This window comes from Caretta caretta, chromosome 2 (genome assembly GCF_965140235.1).
Source record: "Caretta caretta isolate rCarCar2 chromosome 2, rCarCar1.hap1, whole genome shotgun sequence".
Taxonomy (NCBI): Eukaryota; Metazoa; Chordata; order Testudines; family Cheloniidae; genus Caretta; species Caretta caretta.
The window spans coordinates 255,825,160-255,846,785 of NC_134207.1; the positions used below are offsets into that span (position 1 = coordinate 255,825,160).

Here is a 21,626-nt window from a genome sequence, read left to right on the forward strand (position 1 = left end):
TGGGTCTTGGACTGTGTCAGGAGTTGCTCTGTTATGGCTAGGAAAGAGCCACCTGGACAGATTAGAATTCATTCCACCAGAGTTCAGGTGACTGGCCTCCACAGCCTGCTTGGGTAGCATCCCCACAGCAGAGATATGTAGATCAGCAATGTGAAGTTTTATCCAGGCCTTTACTACTCATTATTCTCTGGTACTACTCATTATTCTCAGAGCCGTTGCTAGTTCAGTTAGGTATCCTACAGTCACTCTTGAAATGGGCCTCTGCTTACCAGCCTCCTAGCACTGGTTTAACAGCTTGTTAGTCACCAAGAGTAGAAACTGTGTGGACAATCCTCTCAAAGAAGAAAGAATTATTTACCTTGCAGTAACTATGATTCTTCCAGATGGGTTTTCCACAGAGATTCTGAATCTTGCCTTTCATCCCCACTGATAGGTGTCCTGCTCGTGGGGGATTCTTATTAGCAAAGGACCTGAGTGCAGGTTCTGGCTGCCCTGCCCTTTATGCTCTCATCTATGGGAAGTGAGAGGGAACTCCAGGGCAGGCACGGCCTCCACAGACACTGCTGTGTTGAATGCATGGGGCACATGTGCACCAAAGTGAAATATGTATGGAGAGTCACAGTTATTGCAAGGTAAGTAACCATTCTTTCCTTTTTTGGGTGAAGGTTCAGAAAGACTATTTTATCAGAATCTATTAGTAACTCCCTTATTATTATTCTTTGAAACACATTCTTATCATTCAGGCAGAGGGAGTTTGCCACTAATTTCTCTGATTTGTGAACATCACAAAGAAATGTGTTTTGAGAATTTTGCTGATTTTGTAAGCTGTCTGTCAGTTTGCACGTACATAACTGAGATCCAAACTGATGCTGACCTCAAATCGGAACTATAGCATAATATCATCTTGCCGTTGTTACTGTATCCCTCTTCAGTAGAGCTTACTGATTTTGGTACCACAATATTAGAGTTACATTACTTATATTGCCTTTTTTATCCATGGATTGTAACATGCTTTATAACAGTGGCTAAGCAGCGCTATCCTCCGTTTTACTGCTGGCAAAATTGAGGGAGAGGTAGGTTATGGATTTGCCCAGAGTCACACAGTAAGCCAGTGGTAAAGTCAGTGATAGAAACCATATAGTCTTATTCCCACTTGCGTGCTCTAATTGCCCAATTAAATAGCATATATCTTGATGATACTTATTTAACTGACCTTTCTATTGTGTTGTAGTGCCAAGAACAAGGATTTTGGCCACTGGTGGAGCATCATATAATAAAGAGATCTTACAGGTAAGTGCAGACTGCTGAGTTTGTTAAGAAAATTACATTGCACTGGATATTAACAGCTTTGGCAGTAGAGTTTTATATTCGTGTGCTGAGTCTGCCGCCTCTATAGCTGCACATAAGATTGAGAGTATTTGAGATTTTAAGAGTTGTTCAAATTTTGAGATATTGTGTGGAGTATATTAACAAAATTATAATAATTTCTCCACGTTTTACAGGTTAATCCAATGCTAATTTCAAGTTGAGTTCTCTGAAGAGTATTTACAACTTACTAGTTTTGTGAAAATATCTGAAATGGTGATGATCTCCAAGTCTCATAACTTAAGTCACATCATTTCAGCAACCAAACCAAAGAGTTGTTGGTAAGAGTGCATTTAAAGTGAGATTTTAAAAAATGTTCAACGTTGGACCATTTATGTCAATGAGAGCAAAGTTAGGCCAATGCTGAACACTTTTGAAAATCTCAGCTGTAATGCCTGTGGGAGTGCTGGAGGCGGAAGTCCTCTATTCACCCACAGGACACATACAGCATAGGCAGTATCAGTGCAATCTACAGCATACTGCCCCACCAATATACCTCAGTCGCATTGTGAAGGGACAACCTCTAGGTGATAAAGTAGTTTAGTCTCCCTGGCCCGTTTAGTCATCAACCTCTCTCCTGAGATTGATCGTTAGTGCTAGTTGTGGTGGTGGTATTTGTGACAAGGACAGTTGTCCAGTAGGAAGTGGACTGATCTTGCTAATTTATTTCACACTAACACCAGAACAGCTTTGAGAGTACAAAGGTCTTTGACAAAATGACTTACCAGCCAATGTGCCGCCTTGTGGTTTGGTGCGACAGTGTTAGGGTTTTCCTCACTGTCGTCTCGGTGACACACCATTGGGGTCTGCTGGGTGCCACTTTTGTCTTGTGACTCAACTCTCTGGCCAGGCCATGGTTTAGTCTCACCACTTTCGAGGTAAGTGAGAGTCCTGTCCAGATATAGTCTGGCAACCTTGTGCCAAGGCTCCAGCCTGACTCTAGGCCCACTAGACCTTTTGACCCTTGTCTGGTCACCAGTCCTTTCGCTGGTGGCCTATAGGCCTTTCACCAGTCCTTTCGCTGGTGGCCTATAGGACAACCAAGTCCATCCTTCTATCCTGGGTTTCAGCCTAGGGCCCCTGTACCAGGCTATTGAGATCTGCTTCTTCAGACCTCCTGCTTCTTCCCTGGGCTTCTACCTACTGCAGTCTGCCTCTAGGCCTTCTTCCCCAACCCCTTCCAGGCCTCAGAGGAAAGGTAACAAAGGAAAAGCACAATACAGCAGCAGTCCAAACGTGTCCCTGGCCTCCCTCTTTTCAGTGTCCTCAGAGCTATTGCACAGTGTTTGCAGGAAGCCTCTGCCAGCTTCATCCTCCCTTCCTGGGAGCCAGTGAAGAGAGGTCTCTCTACCTCCCAGGGCTGGGACCTTCTGAACTGGGCTCCTGCAAGATGAGCATGCCTCTCAGGGGTGGTAAGGCAAGGCTGCCTGAGCCCAAAGTTGTTGTATAGGCAGTTTTGCCTGGTGTGGTGTTTGTACACCCCATCACAGACTTGGTCATTACGGAATTGATCCAGATTTGAGCTCATGACTTAGAAGTGAAAGGCTCTATATTTCCCAAGTCATCCAGAATCCCTTTTCTCAGTTTTGTATGACAATAGTGTTTAAAGTGGATTGGGAAAAGAGAAAAAACATGTTGCTTGTTGCTGTTATTTCTCTTTGTCTGTTGTATCTGCTCTGGTTATTCTAGTCGATAACTTGACATAAGGAAGATTAAAAACTAGGCCAGATTGATCTGTGCTTGTGTAATTCCACTAAGGCAACACCAGGGTTGAACTTGGACCAGTACATTTAGTGGGAGTGAAACCTTAATTTCTAAAGCTATATATATGCCCTAGAGCCATTTGTAGAACCTCCTCACTGTTATATCTAGGCAAGGAGCTGGATGTTTTTCACAATACATTTATACACAGTGAAACAAACTTAGAGAGGGGGAATAAAGTTACAGAACTTGCTGTTTAAGTATAATAAAGCTGCTGTTAAAACTTTTTAGAAGTGTCTTAAAATAATATGATCAATATAGTGCCATTACTTTAATTTAATCACTGGTTAATTGTATTCTTTAAAATTTAATCAAAACCTTGGGAAACAAAGTGTTTTCAAGTTATTGTCATCGCTTTTGGATAATTCATTCTGGGGCTATAGAAAGCTGCCACTTAATAAACTGTATTCACAATCCCTCATTTTGTACATACCAAAGGTTATTTTAAACACTCAGGAATATCTGTGAAGAACATCAGAATGGCCATACTGGGTCACACCAGGGGTTTATCTATCCCAGTATCCTGTCTTCTGGCAGTGGCCAATGCCAGATGCTTCAAAGAGAATGAACAGAACCAGGCAATCCTCAAGTGATCCATCCCTTGTCGTCCAGTCCCACCATCTGGAAGTTAGAGGTCTAGGGACAGAGCATGGGATTGCATCCCTGACCATCTTGGCTAATAGCCATTGATGGACCTATCCTCCATGAATTTACCTAATTCTTTTTTGAATTCAGAAACAATTTTGGGCTTCACAACATCCCCTGGCAATGAGTTCCATGTAGGGTGACCAGACAGCAAGTGTGAAAAATCGGGACGGGCGTGGGGGTGGGGGTAATAGGCATCTATATAAGAAAAAGCCCCAAATATCGGGACTGTCCCTGTAAAATAGGAAAATCTGGTCACCTTCCACGGGTTGACTGTTCGTTTTGTTTTAAGCCTGCTGCCTATTAATTTCATTGGGTGACCCCCTGGTTCTTGTGTTATGTGAAGGAATAAATTAACATTTCCTTATTCACTTTCTGCACACCATTCATGGTATAATAACCTCTATCATATCCCCCCTTTGTTATCTCTTTTACAAACTGAATAGTCTTAGTTTTTTAATCTCTCTTCATATGGAAGCTGTTCCATACCCCTAATAATTTCTGTTGCCCTTTTTCTGTAACTTTTTTTTTTTTTTGCAACAGTGTTACTCTGACTCACATTCAGCTTGTGATCCATTATGACCCCAGATCACTTTCCGCAGTACTCCTTCCTAGACAGTCATTTTTCATTATGTATGTGTGCAACTGATTGTTCCTTCTTAAGTGGGGTACTTTGCATTTGCCCTTATTGAGGGACCCCATTCATTATGCCCTTCCAGCATGACTGTGAACCACAGATAACTACTCTCTGGGAATGGTTTTCCACCTAGTTATGCACCTACCTTATAGTAGCTTCATCTAGGTTGTATTTCCCTAGTTTGTTATGAGAAGGTCATGTGAGACAGTATCAAAATCCTTATTAAAGTCAAGATTCACCACGTCTGCCGCCCCCCCCCCCTCCCCAATCCACACTGCTTGTTACCCTGTCAAAGAAAGCTATCAGGTTGGTTTGACACGATTTGTTCTTGACAAATCCATGCTGACTGTTACTTACCACTTTGTCTTCTAGATGTTTGCAAATTGATTGCTTAATTTGTTCCATTATCTTTCTGGGTACAGAAGTTAAGCTGACTGGTCTATAATTTCCTGGGTTGTCCTTATTTCCCTTTGTATAGATTGGCACTATATTTGCCCTTTTCCAGTCTTCTGGACTCTTTCCTGTCTTCCATGACTTATCTGAGCCATTCATGATTATCTTTGAAATCTTCTCAATCAGCTCCTTGAGTATTCTAGGATGCATTTCATCAGGCCCTGGTGACTTAAAGACATCTAACTTGTCTAAGTAGTTTTTAACTTGTTCTTTTCCTATTTTAGCCTCTGATCCTATCTCATTTTCACTGGCATTCACTATGTTAGACGTCCAATCACCACCAACCTTCTTGGTGAAAACTGAAATAAAGAAGTCACTAAGCACCTCTGCCATTTCCACATTTTCTGTTATTATTTTTCCCTCCTCATTGAGTAACAGGCCTACCTTGTCCTTGGTAGTCTTGTTGCTTCTAATGTATTTGAATGTTTTCTTGTTACCCTTTATATCTCTAGCTAGTTTGATCTTGTTTTGTGCCTTGGCCTTTCTAATTTTGTCCCTACATACTTGTGTTATTTGTTTATATTCATCCTTTGTAATTTGACCTAGTTTCCACTTTTTGTAGGACTCTTTTTTGATTTTTAGATCATTGAAGATCTCCTGGTTAAGCCAGGATGGTCTCTTTCCATACTTCCTATCTTTTCTACACAATGGGATAGTTTACTCTTCTGCCCTTAATAATGTCTCTTTGAAAAACTGCCAACTGTCTTCAGTTGTTTTTCCCCTTAGATTTGCTAGCTCTTCACAGTCTGCTTTGGACTTAAACTATCTGTAGTAATTTAATATCATCTGCAAAATTTGCATTCTCACTGTCTATCCCATTTTGTAGATCATTTATGAATATGCTGAACAGCAGTGGTCCAATACAGATCCCTGGGGGACACTGCTATTTATCTTTCTCCATTCTGAAAATGGACCATTTATTCCTACCCATTGTTTCCTGTCTTTTAACCAGTTACTGATCCATGAGGGGCCCTTCTGTCTTATTCTATGACTGCTTACTTTGCATAAGAGCCATTGGTGAGAGATCTTGTCAAAGGCTTTCTTAAAGTCTCAAGAAAGCCCGGCAACCCGGGAGCATGGAGAGGGCTCACCGCAGAACACACAGCTCCAAACCTCCCCCAGCCATTAAAATTTTTTTAAAGGGGGAGGGATAGCTCAGTGGTTTGAGCATTGGCCTGCTAACCCCAGGGTTGTGAGTTCAATCCTTGAGGGGGCCGTTTGGGATCTGGGGCAAAAATTGGGGATTGGTCCTGCTTTGAGCAGGGGGTTCGACTAGATGACCTCCTGAGGTCCCTTCTAACCCTGATATTCTATGATTCTATGATAAGTACACTATATCCACTGGATCACTCTTGTCTACATGTTTTGACCCCCTCAAAGAATTCTAATAGATTGGTGGGACATGATTTCCCTTTATAGAAGCTGTGTTGACTCTTCCCTGACAAATCATGTTCATCTATGTGTCTAATAATTCTGGTCATTACTATAGTTTCAACCAATTTGCCTGGTACTGAAGTTAGACTTAGATCAGCCTGTAGTTGCCAAGATCACCTCTGGAACCTTTTTTAAAAATTGATGTCACATTAGCTGTCCTCCAGTCATCTGGTACAGAAGCTGATTTAAGTGATAGGTTACAAACCACAGGTCTGAAATTTCATATTTGAGTTCCATCAGAACTCTTGGGTGAATACCATCTGGTGGCTTAGGCCTGCCTAATTATACTTTGACACTTGATTTGCTAGAGTTTATGCCCCTTTCTATTTTCTTGTTTCAAAATATAATCCTTAATGTCTAAACTAGGGAGTTTTTCCTTTTACATCTTTGGCTCTTGATGAATGACTGCATGAAACGTGGTGAAATATTTGTTCTTTATTTTTGACATTGAAAAGTTCTATCGGTTACTTTTGAAGTCACTCATGAGGAAGAAATCACATATTCTAAATGATTTGTTATATATATGAATTTATGAATAAGCTTACATTTGATTACCAAGCCATGGAAAGGATGTCTTGATCAATTTTCCATTTGTCCCCTAAAATAGAGTTTCACGTGATGCTTGATATAGATGGATACTTAGAGATGCTTACTTCACAATGCTACCTGAAGGGAGCACGGCACTGGTTTGGTTTAGATTAAATGTAAAACAAGTTTATTAACAACAGAAGATAGGATTTCAGGTGAGTTCAAGTAAGGGAAAGAGTTAAATATGGGTACAAGCAAATAAAAGTGAAAAACACTTTCAAGTGGCTGAGGCTTAACACCAACAAGCTACAGCCTTTATTCAAGGTAGTTTCCTTACCAATCTACCTTCCAGCAAGATGGCTGACCACCATTCAGGTCAGGATCTTCCACAAAGTCCAAAGTGCTTGGTTCCTTTATCTTGTTAGGTGGAAGATAACTTGGGGCTTTTTCCCCCTCTCTTTTATAGTGCAGTGAACCTTTGCAATCGATTCTTCTGAAGGTTATCCTAAAGCAAAGCTCAGTCAAGCTGTGAGGAAGGGACATAGTCTTGCGGTGAAGGAAGCTTCATGCTGGTTTCCTCTGCTGGTGTTTGCTAAAATGCCAATTAATCTGTTTTTCTGCAGTCTCCTCCCCGTGCCGTGATGCTGAGTGATAATCTCCTCCCCTTGTTGCCTTGATAGTTCTGTTTCTTTTTTGTAAATTGCATTTCCATTGTCTCTTAATGCACCTTGGAAGTACCTTCAAGGTGGCAGAACCACATTCCTTTGTCTAGAGTGGGGTAACTTCAGCCCTGCCCAGCAGACACACTTTAAAAACATAATTCACAATATGTTTGTAATTTTGAATTTGTCATCTGTGCATACACCACACAATACTATTAATGATCAGTATGTTATTAACTTACTATTGATGTCTTACATTATACCTTTTTAAAGTGAGTTGATGTACACTGAACTGATCTGGCCAGCTGAAACTCACTACAAGATACCACTTAGCCCTCTGTCCTCTTGCATTGGGATACTGTTAGGATCACATGACTCCTATACCACCCTCCCTGTAGACCCCAGAACAAGGGCTATGTTGGGGAGAGAGAGGAGGAGTAGCTGGAATGCTCTGGGCCTCCAGGCTGCTCTAACCGTGGTCATGTCTGAGCAGAGAATTGGGGAGTTGCAGCTGACTCCCTCACTTCTCCCCTCCTTCCTTCTACTTTGCTGAGCATAAACTCGGTGAAGCAGAGAATCTGGCCCCCCATTTCTTGGTTCAGGAGTGAACAGATCTGCCCCTTACAAGTCTTGGGGGATGACTCTGAGAACTTGCTGGAGAGATAATAACCGCATACAGAACCTTTGTAATAAAGGAGTGACAACACTGTAAGAAATGTATCTTTATTTCCTGGCCCCGGTCACCTGACTTGAGTCAAGTTTGCCAAAGGTTAGTACTGTGTCACGTGAAAAGGGTCAGTACACACTGACCCCTGAGGTAACTGGTACAAAGCCTGCACAAACATTTTGCTATCATGTGCAGGAACCATTTGCTTGCCTCAGCAATTATAAGGAATTACTTATTTGCCCTGTGTTTCACAGTCATATGTAACAGATGCTTTTATACTTCCCAGGTCCTGTCTGATGTGTTTAGCGCACCAGTGTATACTATTGACACCGCCAACTCTGCTTGTTTAGGATGTGCTTACAGAGCAATTCATGGTAAGGCTGTAAAGAAAAGTCCTTTGGTCTACCTGAACATTTAATTTTCATGCACCCAATACCCATGATTAAAGTTTCTGAAAAAAAGTGCAGGGTATATAAAGCATAGTGGACCAGATGGGATGATTTAACTGGGAATTGGTCCTGCTTTGAGCAGGGGGTTGGACTAGATGACCTTCTGGGGTCCCTTCCAACCCTTATATTCTATGATTCTATGATTCTATGAGATCCATAGCCCACTGAAGTTAAAGGGAGTATTTCCACTGACATCAGTGGGTTTTGGATCATGCCCAATAAGAATAAAAGTGAATTTTTAGGGTTTCACTCACTCTCACTTCTTGCAGCAGAATTTAGGCTTGGGCTCCCAGTGGCAGATTGTCTGCCTAGAGGGTAACGTAGGGTACAGCAGCACAATCTACAGCAACCTCCTCTCAGACAGGAGTGGGACCTGGACAGATAGCAGGTACATCTCTAGAAGTGGATGAGGTTTGCTGGGAAGGGTGTGCAGCTTTGATGCGCTGATCCTCCACCAACAGATACCCATTTGTTAATTAAAGTTCCCCTCTCCTGACTGAACCCACAGAGGAAGAGAGAAGGAGTTAGAGAAAACCAGCCTAGTAATAAATACTGCCCAAACGGGTGACATTAAAATAAATCTTCTGTGTAAATCTTGGCATTTTTAAATGACAAACCATCTATCAGCATATACAAGCTGTGCTGTGCTCCACGTTCAAGCTGTGTATGCTTCATGTTGTGAATGCATAAATCTCTTGCTCAGTCATTTCATTTATTGCAGTACATCACCAGTTGTAATGCAACAGCCAAAGTCCCAGAAGTAAAGGTGTTAATTAATTTGCGTATTGATGCAAAAACTTGTATGTTAATGACAGGTTCTCAGAGGTTAAATGATGTTGAATCCCAGGAAGGTGGTCTTCACGTATTTTGGAATGCTTTAATAGCATCATTTCCTGGCTATTTTACTGTTAAACAAGTTCAAAGCTGTGGGCCAAGTCCTTACTCAGGCAAAATTCCCATAGGCCTCAATTAGACATTTTAGCAATGGACAGCCTGTGTCCAGGTTCATGCAGGGTCATAACATTGAGACAGAAGCATGGTGAAGACAGTGCTGATCATCACAAAAGCATCCAGGTTTCATTTTCCGAAGAAAATTCTGCGTTCAGCTACATGGTACACCCACATTGACTGCACTCACAGGTCTGAAGACAAAGCAGAAACTCTGTGCAGCAGAGAACCGGAGTCAGTAATTTTAACACACAAAATATGCTTCCACTACTTTGTTTCCAAAGAAGATGCAATGATGCCATCAGCAAAGCATTTAGGAGAGTGGAAATAGCAGCACCAGACTATCAGTAGGAGTGAAGTATGCTGAGAACATTTTTACACTTTTTAGGGACCAAATCCTTCCTCTGTTTTACTCAGAATGTGCCTTATACTTCAAAATCATCCTGAACTTTTCCCGTACATGCTGGATTCTCTGCCCTTGAATATAGCTTGAGGTGACAACTTCCATTAAGATTTATGCAGATATTTCATATGGCCAGAAGATGGGGATTCCCTCTGTCAGTATGGTATATGAATCTTTGCTCAGGTATGCTGCTGCCTAACCCCCCCCGGGCATGCTGTGTGTTTTTTTTCAGTGGCATTTTTGATTGATGCTGTTCAGCTGGCTCACTCCTCTGGCTGAGCAGAGGAATTGTGTAAAAATGAAGACTTGCTAATATAAATGAAATATTGATGATAAGGGCCCCTTAACAACATTACAATTTATAATCTACAAATACAGTATTCCATGGTTAGTCTAGGTTGTTTGGCAGGAATAACAAAGAATACCTGAAATGCTGTAGCTTATTCTGCAAGGGAGAATGCTGTAGTAATGGGATTCCCTCTGACTGTTCAGCTGCCTTATATATCATCATAGTTTAATGAGTATTTGTAGTACATATTTTCTTAATACGGTTTTCACATCTCATCCCTATCTTTCTTGCTGTGCTTTTTATTTTGGTTACACTTTGTCCTTGGATTTCTTGCTTCTGCAAATTTTCACTGCGGCTTACTGTATTATTGGTGTCTATAAATGATTACTGATATTTTTTGAAACTGCATTTCTGCTGCTATTCCACCATAAGGTACAAATTGAATGATTGACAAAAACTCAATCTCAGAGTCCCCACTTTCCAGATTAGTGCATTGGAATCTAAGACCTTTGCCATTTATCCTTCACTTTTGAATGCTGACCTGGTGATGGAGGATCAATATAATGTATTAATTTGCCAGTGAGTCGAGGCACATCCCTCATCTTGTTTTTGAGCTTTGATCAGTATTGTGATTCTCTCTGCAGGGCTTGTGGCAGAAACAAGTGTGTCCTTGGTAGATGTAGTGAAATTAGCACCAGAACCTAGATTAGTTGTTACACCAACCACTGGGGCAGACCAGGTGAGTAGCTTTGGAATTTCAGCATTTTCAATTTTATTTCATTTTATTTTCTGTATGTTTTAAAAATGCTCTATTACAGCTTTTTACATATAACTTAATATCATGCATATATTTGTTTGTTTGTTTGTTTGTTTTGTTTTTTGCAAATAAAATGGATGTATTTGTAACTTGGGAGGCACTAGGATTGATTTGAGGAAATCTCTGTTCTTGTAATGGTACAATATCTGAGTGATCACAATATTCAGACCCATAAAAGAGTAAATTTCCCCAATCAGATACATGCAGAGAGGAAAAACTGTCATCTTTCAAGGATAGAAAGTGTTATAACTTGGGTTTAATGCCTGTGCTGGTCATTTGGGTTCTGACTGGTAATATTGACAAAGTAGTCTTTACTTCCAGCAAAGTGCTAGTTGGAAAAATGTTAATGAAGTTATTTTCTCTGTTTAGAAAACATCAGAAATATCCCTGCCTGCCTGATTCTTAATATTGATCAGCAATCATTTATGAAAGGCACACACATCTTCACTGATAACTTCCAGTCTGAACAGCCAAATGGTCGCTAATTAGAAATAATGCTTACTAGAACCAGTTTTCACTACATACATACACATCCTCTAAAGTTCTACAATTCTCCCAAAACAAGAAACTTGTGTTTTGTGGGACCACGTGGCTAAACAACCAATTAGGCAACAGAGCCACATAGTTCATGTAAACCAAGGAACGAACTTGTCTTGGGACTTCCAATTTCCCATTAAAGGCAATTTGTTCCCATTTGGAGTTCCATAAGACTGTAGCTCTATTACAGCTTTTTACATATAACTTAATATCATGCAATAAATGAACAGTATAATGCAGCAAGAATACTGTACAATAGTAACTTAGTTGTAGCTGTCTAGGATCTAAATACCTTCTACTTCCACTAACTTTAATTATGTACAGATTTCTTCTACATTAATTTAGTCTGTTGGCATGTTGCATAATACGTTGGATGCAGCATGTCACTGCCTCAGTGGGTCACAGCTGAGAATGCCATATTCAGGACAAGCTGTTGAGAAATAGGGCAGACTCACTCCAAACTGATGGTTATTCTATCATTAGATTATACCAAGCCAGTAACAAAAGTAAACTTCTGTCTCACCACACTGGTTAACAGGAAGTAAGAAATGCAGTCTCCTTCGGCATCCCAGCCCTTATCTCACCTCCCAGACACTGGACTCTGAGGAGTGGTTATTGAAAACCAATTTCATCACATATAAGGTCCTTCTAATCTCAAGAGATCAGCCACTTAGTGAGGTCAATACATAACTCAGATTTTATCCAATAATCATCATGCTGCTGCCAGTCTTCTAGTAACTAAAATATAAAGCTTTATTAATTAAAAAAGAGCGTTATAATGGTGAATAGATCATATACATACAATAGTGGCAATGTTTTTATATCTGGTTTGTAGCAGTGATATTACAGATTGCTGGCTTGTAAAGTCTCCCTGGTAACTTCCAAAGTATTGGAAGGTCCTCAGTCCATAGTTCAGTATGCTCCTTTTAGTTGTAAATGCACAGTCCAGAGAATCAGAGCAGGAAAGAGACAAAATGGATGTTTTATACCCTTGACCATGGGCCTGAAAATTTTCTATTTCAATCAAAGTTCATAGCCCAGTTTGTGGAAAGTTACTGGCACAAGATGGAGTCAAGGTTCACATGAGCAGATCTCATGTCCTTTCATGGCTTGCTGATTTACAGATGGTAGCTGAGGCATCTGTAGGAAGAGATATCTTGGTGGAATGAGTTTTTTCTGTGGCCCATTGCAACAGTTAAATGTCTTTAATGGGTCATCAATGCAAAGCTGTCTGGCTTCATTGTAGATTTTACTTGGTGGGTTTTACCCAGGAATACAGCATATATGTATGCCAGTACATAGTCAATATTTATAACTTCAGAAAAAAAGATACATGCATATAATTGGATAATCAGACTTAGCAAATCATAACTTTTCCATTGACACCTTACATGACATACTGTGTACAAGATTTGTTGCAGTGGCAATATCAAGTTTATGAATGGTCATGCTTCACTCATAGAACATCACACACCATAAATGCAGACATCAAGGCTTTTAAGCTTTTATTTAAACTCTTGGAAACTGCCAAAATTACTAGCTTCCAGCTAAAAGGGTATTGGAGGACCAGACATCAGCAACACTAATAATGGAAATGATTATGCTACATAGTGGCACACTACATACCAGCATATTATTTAATTATTACAGAACTGGAAAATCTTAGTGATCAAACAAGTCCTGATCAGAAATATTAAGCCAGTCAATTTAAAATCAGATGATCTGATCTCATTTGCTCAACTTTGTGATACCTGTTTCCCCTTGTTTTAAAAGATCTGTGTTCTGGTTTTTATAATCCGAGCTGCCAGGAGATGTGGGAAGGGTGGAGAAACACTCTGCCCCAGGAGCAGTCCACAGTGACATCTGACTCAGCCACAATGTCTCTGGAAGGAGTGAGGGACATGGTACCAGTGGGAGTTGCGACACCCTTTGAAAGTGTGTAATATGTGCTCCCTGTGCAGTTTGTCTCTGCTGGCTTCTGTGGAATGGTGAACCACCGGTTCACTTCTTTTGGGCTGTCTAGTGCTCTTCTAGTTTCCGCTTGCAAAGGTGTGCAAGGGAGGGTGAGATCCTTGTTTCCGTGCAGGGGTAGACACTGCCTGGCTCAAAGTATCAACGGTGAATTCTTTTGTCTTTTACGTTTTACTGGCATACAATGTCCTGACAACTAAAAGAATAATTGTCTCTGTCTCCATACTTTTCTCCTCCTTTCTCACTTGGTTAGACCTGGCTATCATTGCACATCTTTTTATTGGTCTTAAATGATATCGAGGCAGTGAATTATTGCTCCTGTTGAAACGGAGTCATTAAAGAGACCATAGCAGCTAAACAACAAGCTGAGGAATGACCATTTCTGCACCCCCATTTAGCATGCCAGCTGCATCCCATTAAAAGCAGTTTCTTTCCATTATAAATTCCACTCAATTTTTTATCTCCTGTTCTATAATTCTACAGTTGATAGTGGATTCCTTGGCTAGTTTCATGGCTGTGAAACTGCAGAAAGCCAGAGGGCCTGTCAGTAATACAGTGGGTTAGCATGAACAGTGCATTGAAAATTCATAATGTGATGAGTCAGTTTGGTTCTGTTTTTTATAGGGCTGCATCTCCCTGTTCATCCAGTTTCATTCTGTTGTGTTTAGTGGCTTTCGCTTAAATGATGGTTCTTTTTATAAACTTCAAAGTCATCCTGAGGTTAAGCTCTGTCTTGCTGAGGAGCTCTTGTAGAGCAGCTTTGCTAACCAATGTGAAGTTGCCCATATCACTTTTGGACTGCAAGAGCCAGATCTTCGCAGTGTACGGAAAGCGGGTCATAGCTAGGGAATCTAGTCTGGCTTCCTTCTTTTGCCAGTATAGGTTGGAAGCAACAAGGACCAGATCACTAGAGGGGGGGAAAGCCTGTTTCTGACTGCAATAAAACATTACAGCTTGCTGTATTTGAATCCTGAATGTGAAGGTCTATAAGTACAATAGAATTTCAAGAATCAGAAGTACAACTTTTATCCTAATATGTTCTTTATTATTGTAGGGTCAGATTTGGCCTAGTGCCCCATGTGGATGTGAAGGATGTGGGGAGGGTGCATGGAACCACTTTCCTTTTGTGCTTCCGTGCAGGGGCTTAGGACCATCACCAGTCCTTGCACTCACTTGCCAGCCGTCCCAAAGAGGGGGAGGGGCAGGGACGAGCATGGGCCCTCAACTTGCCTATCCCTCAGCAATGACTTGCAGCCATACTGAGAGCAATAGCTGTGCCCCCCTTCACATTGGGGAACATGATGCCTTCCATAGTTCCTGTTGGGGCAAGGAACTGGGATTGTGCAGGAAAGGCACAATAGAGCTCCAGACACTGAAGTTTCCTTGATTGCAGCCTGACAGAACCACTAGGCATGACAGAAATAACTGGGAGACCTTATAACAATATGTATATGCTAACTGACAGTAAGAAACCATTATTAGAGCATTAAAATGCAGCTCAGTTTTAGAAGTCTATTAAAAACGGAGATGCTTGGCTTATTGGCTAATTAAGCAAAAAGGCATGAGAAAGAATATGATTATCTGGAGATAATCCCATCTCTCGTGTTACAAGGCATGTACCTATGCAATGGTATAAGATTTGGTTTAGTGCTGTTATATAGGATTTTGTGTAGGGAAGGTGCAGGGAAGTGCCTATGCATCCTTAAGTGCATAGGTTTTAATTACATCTATTTAATTCATAAATTTTGCATTGATATAGTCAGCATTGGCTTATATAATACATGAGAGGTGTGTGACAAGGGGGCTGTTTGTATTGTTGACTTTATTAATGTTAGTAGTCGTCTAGTTAGTAGTATTCAGACAGCAAGTATGAAAAATTGGGGCAGAGTGTGGGGAGTAATAGGTGCCCATATAAGAAAAAGCCCCAAATATCAGGACTGTCCCTATAAAATCGGGACAACTGGTCACCCTAAGTAGTACCCAGGGACTGGGTCAGGGCTCCACTGTACAAACAATTGATAAGACGATAGTCCTTGCCCTAGAGAGTTCACAATCTAGGTTTGTAACAGGATGCAACAGACGGATGGGAACGGAGGACAAGGTAATACTGATGTGAGCACTTCTTGCATGGAAGGTAGTAGTCTCAGTCTAGGTTATATTGTATTTTGTTTTAACAATTTGTTATCTTTTGTTTTCTTATTTACGTGCTGAGCCCTGGTAATGTGTGAGATTGGTCAGTAATATATTGATGACAGTTACGTTATAGGCAATTACAAGCTTCATATTATAACACACATAATTACTTTTTTAAAATATCACTCTTTGATACGTTACTTTTTGAGGGTATTACAAAGAGGAAATTTATGTTCCTGAGCTTTTGTGCATCATTGAGTGTTCTTTATTCCATGTGGACATCAATTATAAAAATAAATCCATATAATTGCCTCTGGAAAAATACTCCTGAAATCTCTAAGGAGGAGTTATCCAAGGTAATGTCAATGGAAACCAGCTTCTATGATTTTTTGTCTGTAGTGGTTTCTCAGTTTTCATTTGAACCAGGCAATATATTTAGCTGTGTTCTTTCCTAAATCACATTCATCTCTGGAGGAGCAGCATCTCCATATTTTAGATGTGAGACATTGTCTAACCTTCTGCCTGGATAGAACTGAACCTTTTCATGCATCGACTTGTCTGTTTGTGTTATATGCAGATGTATGAACGGACAAGCAGTCTGTTCCCTGGGTGGATAACATCTTGTATCAAGACTACATATGAAAGAGCTTCAACCATGCCTCCTCAGTGGGTGCAAACTCATTCTACAAGAGTGCAAGCTATGTCAGTAGGGTTCCTCAGTGTCATCTCAATATTGGACATTTGCAGGCCTGCCACCTGGTTGTTGATACATATGTTTACGAACCATGATGCCATTACTGCATTTTCCAGAGCGGATGCAAATGTAGGTAGTGCAGTCCTGCAATCTTTGTTTAGATAGACTCCAAGCCCCGCCTCCTGGGGTGGGTACTGCTTGTGAGTTACCTAAGTGGAATACATGGCTGCGTCTACTTGAAGTAGAAGAAATGGTTACTTATTGTCACTGTGGTTCTTTGAGTTGCAGCTGTGTATTCCACAACCCACCCTCTGTCCCCTCTGCATTGGAGTCTCGTTTCCAGGTGTTCTGGGTGAAGGAGCTGAGGGATGTTGGGTGGTGCTGCCTTGTATTGCTGGAGAGGGGCCATGAGAACAAAGTGCCATTTCCGCCTCCTACGGATACTGCTAAGCAAAATTCTCTGGCTCTGGTGTGCTGGGCACACACACACCCAAGTGGAATACACATCTGCATCACATCTTGAAGAACCACAGTTACAATAAGTAACTGTTTCTTACACCATTTGAAGTTCTGACTCACCATGTGTGTGTTTGCATATAAAATACCAATCACTACAGCCTGCAGTAATAGGGGGCCATGCTGTGCCACTAGTATTTAAACAGAACTCCCCAATGAAGTCAAAAAAGGGGGTAAGAAGAACATCTATAGTTCACAGACTTTGTGCTGGGCCTCTGCACAGGGGGGTGAATTTCACCCAAGTTGTACGGAAATAAAGTAGGAGGGATGGTCTTGATTTTTCCCATGTGCATGCAGTATATATTACAGCACTCATTCACACTGATGGCTGGGAGACCCACTGCAGGTGCCTGGATTTTGCAAATTGTCAAGTTAAGTGTTCAAGGCCAATAAAATAGTCAAGGACACTTATCAGTTGACGTGGCTGTTCATTGATTTTGACGCTTTTTAATTTAGAGTGATATATTCACAATACTACTTCATATTGTGCTAGTAAACGTGCAGTAGTATATATTGTAAAAATGTCATGTAGTAAGATGAGAACGCTATCTTAGAAATACAGCAGTCTTAGCAATATAGCGCTCTGCTATTAAATCTTTGCTGAGGAGTCTGGTAAAGCAGCCAGGGTTTATCAAGTTTACAGGTTAGCAAGGCAAGAATTAGTGAGGCATAACTATAGGTGTTTCAGTAAATGAAGGATCTATTTTTGTCTGACATATTGATGCTCCTAATACAGCCCATGAGTGTTTGCTCAGTATTTTGTTTACTCTTCTATATATATATTTAAGAAAAATAGGAGCAATAGCATTCTTCAGGATGTGTAATGGCAATTCTGGTATTTCACAGGTACTGACAGCACTTTGGCACACAACACACCTAAGGCATTCATGTAGTTAGTTAAAATCATATGCTCTGTGATGTGCTATGGGGAGTGTTCAGAAAGTTTCTAGCCTGGCAAAGAGAGTCATAATTTGCATTTGTTTATTTTTCAGTATAGTCCCCCATGACATCAATGCACTTGGTCCAGTGCAGCTGTAGAATAGACAGCTGCAGTTTGGCTATGCTTGTCTAATAGAAGTCCTTGTCTTGCATGCCCAGAAACTCCTCAGTTTCTATGATCACCTCATTATTATCACTGCAACTCTTTCTCCAAAGGTCTTCCTTCAACTTGGGGAACAGGCAGAAATCTGAAGGAGCCAAATATGTTGAATAGGCTGGACGGGGAAGCAGCTGAAAGGCACATTTGGCTGCTGTGGTCATTACGGTCTGGGATGTGTGCGGTGATGCACTGTCCTGGAGAAACAAAAAGTTTCCTGGAAGTGTATCACACTCTCTTCTGATCAGTGCTGAATATTCTGGGCACCCATTTTACTGAAACCTTTCTCAGGCCCAAGTCTTCATGGTGGCTGGCATGCACTGACCCACTGCAGATGCCCAGTGTCTCAGCTATGTGCCTGACTGTTCATCTTATGTCATTCATCATCATCCTGTGGACTGCATCAACTTTTTCTGGTATTCTGGCCTCTCTAGGGCATCCTGACCTTGGCTCATCCTCAGTGCTGATTCCCTCTTGCTTAAATTCAACAATTCATCAGCCCAGCTTTTTTACTGTGGCATATGGGCATCATTCCCCAGTGTTGCAATCATGTCCTCAGGGATTTTCTTTGGACTCAAGCCTTATAGAGGTACTTGATCACCTCTGTGACTTCATTCTTCTCCATTTTTCAAATCTTCGGTGCTTACTCACTTCAACACATCCTTGTACAAGTTCTGCATGGGGAAAAATGTCTGCTAACAAAGAAACACAAAATATCAGTACTTTGGTCTGTGAAATATATTGGGCCCTACTGTATAATTAAATAGGTCAGGCTAGATGCTTTCTGAATGACTCTCATCATAACAGTACTCTGCAGTTTCATGTCCTTTTTGTCAGTAGATCTCTATCTCCATTTTACAGACAGGAGAAATTGAGGCACAAAGATTAAACAAGTTGCCCAAGGTCATACAGTCAGTCAGCAGTAGAGGTAGGAGTATAACTTAGGTCTCCTGTCTCCTAGTCTGAGCTCTGTCACTGGAAGAGAGTGTTTAAAAACGTTAAAATTTATTAGCTACCATGTATTAAAACACCTATTTTCATGTACTTGACAGGGCTTCAGTGAAGTGTACAATGTATATTCTCACATATCATAGATATATTGTATACTTACCTTGTATATTCCTTAGACTTTCACCTGATATTTTTAATTTAGTATAGAAATTTGTTTTAACTGCTGTTAACCGCTTATTAGTGATGGGTAGAATTAATCAAAGCATACTCCTCTGTTGCTGAATTTGTCCAATAATTCCATTCTTTAGTCAACAATTCTTGACTAAATTCCAGGAACAAAGAGAGAATTTCAATTTGAAACAATTATTCAGGGAGAAGGGGATTCAGAAACTGAAGATTTTGAAATGAATGGAAACACAAGGTCAAAACACCATCACTTTTTTTTGTAGGATGTTAGGTGATAACATCCTACAAAAACTATAAATGTGTTCTCTTGTGAGAAGATGTGATCATATTGGGAGATTGTATTTTATTCCAGTTGAGTATGTATTAAACACTGATGCCATGAGGTACTGTACTTTTAACTGAATAAAGGGCAGTTCTGCTTTTCTGTACTCTCACAAAGCCTATACTTCTACTCATGAAAAACTCAGGGTGAAGCCATTTAGAATTTTGTCTGAGTAAGGATTGCAAACTGGAGTCCTTATTTGGGAAACAGTGACATTCACTTAAATACTGGGTCTTACTTACTGGTTACTACGGATAAGGGTTTCCAGTTATTGGGCCTGATTTATTATGGCTTTATGGCCCCTTAGTGCCAGCAGGCAGGCATAACACCGCCCTGCTGGTGAATAGCATCAGTGCAGGGAGCATGTAGGCTGGAGAGGTTGAGGATGATGCAGTTATTATTAATACTGGGGGAGATGAGGAAGGCCGGGACAAGAGTTTTGGCTGTGTGGCTAGGAAGACCAGGCTGGGTTTTAGAAATGTTACAGAGAAGGATGTGTCAAATTGCGAGAAAACAGTGATTTTAATAGAGATGACTGCTTACTTCCCCTTGACGTAATGAATTATGCTCATCACAAGAACACTGAACTAACATGTACACATTTTATCACACCACTACAATAGAAACTGTCTGAGTGTGTCAAAATTAAAGCTGTAAAAGAACTGTTAGCAAGGGCTATTAAAAACAGAATGAAGAATAGCAGTGCATGTTCTTGAGGACATTTCTAAAAGACTCCTAACACTCTGGTTGGTTCTGGGGGTGGTTTGAAATGCAAAATTTTAAAATCCATGTTTTAAACATACACATGTAACTTTCTCTTTCTTTTAGCTCTACCAGCCCCTTCTGAAAAGATATGCAGAGCTTGAACAAAAGATTCTCTACAGTCCAGTCTCCTCTCATCTGGCTAAATAGCAAGAAAAAGAAAAATCTAACACTAGCCCAAGGAATTGACTGCCAGGGTGAAGATCAGAAGAAAGTTGACAGAATTTACTGCAGTTGTTTAAGGCATTCTTCGTATTTTGTGCCCAAAACAAGGTCTAATACATATTAAAATGTTTTTTTAAAAAGGTGTTTCTGGAAAAGTTGCTGAAAGATTGAAATCTTACTTAAACCACTCAAGTGTTTTTTTGTGTCCACAGCATCATTTTTTTTCTCAGATCCTTTTCAGCATTGTAATTGGTATTTTGTAATAGCTGGGTAACAATAGTCAGGTTAATTCTATCTATCCATTTACCCATGTCTTTCTCTGTCTACATGTCTGTCTCTATCTGTATGTCTACCATGTCTGTCTGTCTGTCTGTATCGTATCTATTTTATCTGTCTGTTATATCCATTTATCTGTCATAACTATCTTTCTATAAGTCTCTAATCTGTCTGTTTTTTATACCATGTTATACCATGTTTATTATGGTGCTGCCTTACAGAAATTACGTAAAGTCCACAAAAATCTAAGCACCATTGATTTTGGACTCTCTTTCCTTAACATATAGGTATTTTATGAAGCTGCTAGATTATTCTAAAACAGAAGGTGGTGTATGAATATCCAGGGAATTATGTTCCTCTGAAAGCAGTTATTAATATTAAAGAGAGTACTTCTTAATTTTCCCTTCTTCAGTCCCAGTGATGTTCTGTTTCCATTTGTGGAAATGCCTTAGTGAGTATTATCTGCTATTACAAAGTACTGTGTTGGCTGCATTGGATCAAATCCCACCATAACTTATGCCTGTGCAAGCACACTGAAGGGTTGCCTGGGTATGACTAAGAGGGCAGTTTGGCCCAGTGTCTGAAATGTGAACTCAGTGCTTTTGCCGTTTATCTGTAATTAATGGCTGTGGCCTCTGGCTAAATGTGCTACAGACAATAAAGAGTGTTAAAACAAGTAAAGGATCTGTTGGAAATGAGTCTTCTTGTAGAAAGTGCCTGTATGTGCTTACAGTGTGTTACATCTGGGGGTGCCCAAACGATGTCTAGCTGAGTGCTATATAGTCTGCTTATTAAATGTCTGAAAGTCTGATCTAATTTACAGAAAATGGGGCAGATTGGAACTGCTCATACCGTTGGTATGGGGATGCATCCTATGGGTAGGGAATATAGGTCTTGATCTGAATCACTTCACCTTTCTGTACCTCATCATACCCATCTTTAACATGGGTCTAATACCA

General features: G+C 40.5%; 1 protein-coding gene across 6 annotated transcripts in view; it reads left to right on the forward strand.

The window, feature by feature from the left end:
* Positions 1-21,348, forward strand: part of XYLB (xylulokinase) — a 141,919-nt gene extending 120,571 nt beyond the window's left edge. For 5 of the 6 annotated variants that reach the window (XM_048837532.2, XM_048837529.2, XM_075126003.1 and 2 more), the window contains 5 exons: positions 1,232-1,290; positions 8,439-8,526; positions 10,886-10,980; positions 16,277-16,522; positions 20,293-21,348. In XM_048837532.2, coding sequence (XP_048693489.1) covers positions 1,232-1,290; positions 8,439-8,526; positions 10,886-10,980; positions 16,277-16,522; positions 20,293-20,376 — 572 coding nt within the window. In that variant the 3' untranslated portion in view covers positions 20,377-21,348. The remainder of the gene's footprint in view (positions 1-1,231; positions 1,291-8,438; positions 8,527-10,885; positions 10,981-16,276; positions 16,523-20,292) is intronic. The other variant, XM_048837537.2, reaches the window with a different exon arrangement.
* Positions 21,349-21,626: the final 278 nt, after the last annotated feature.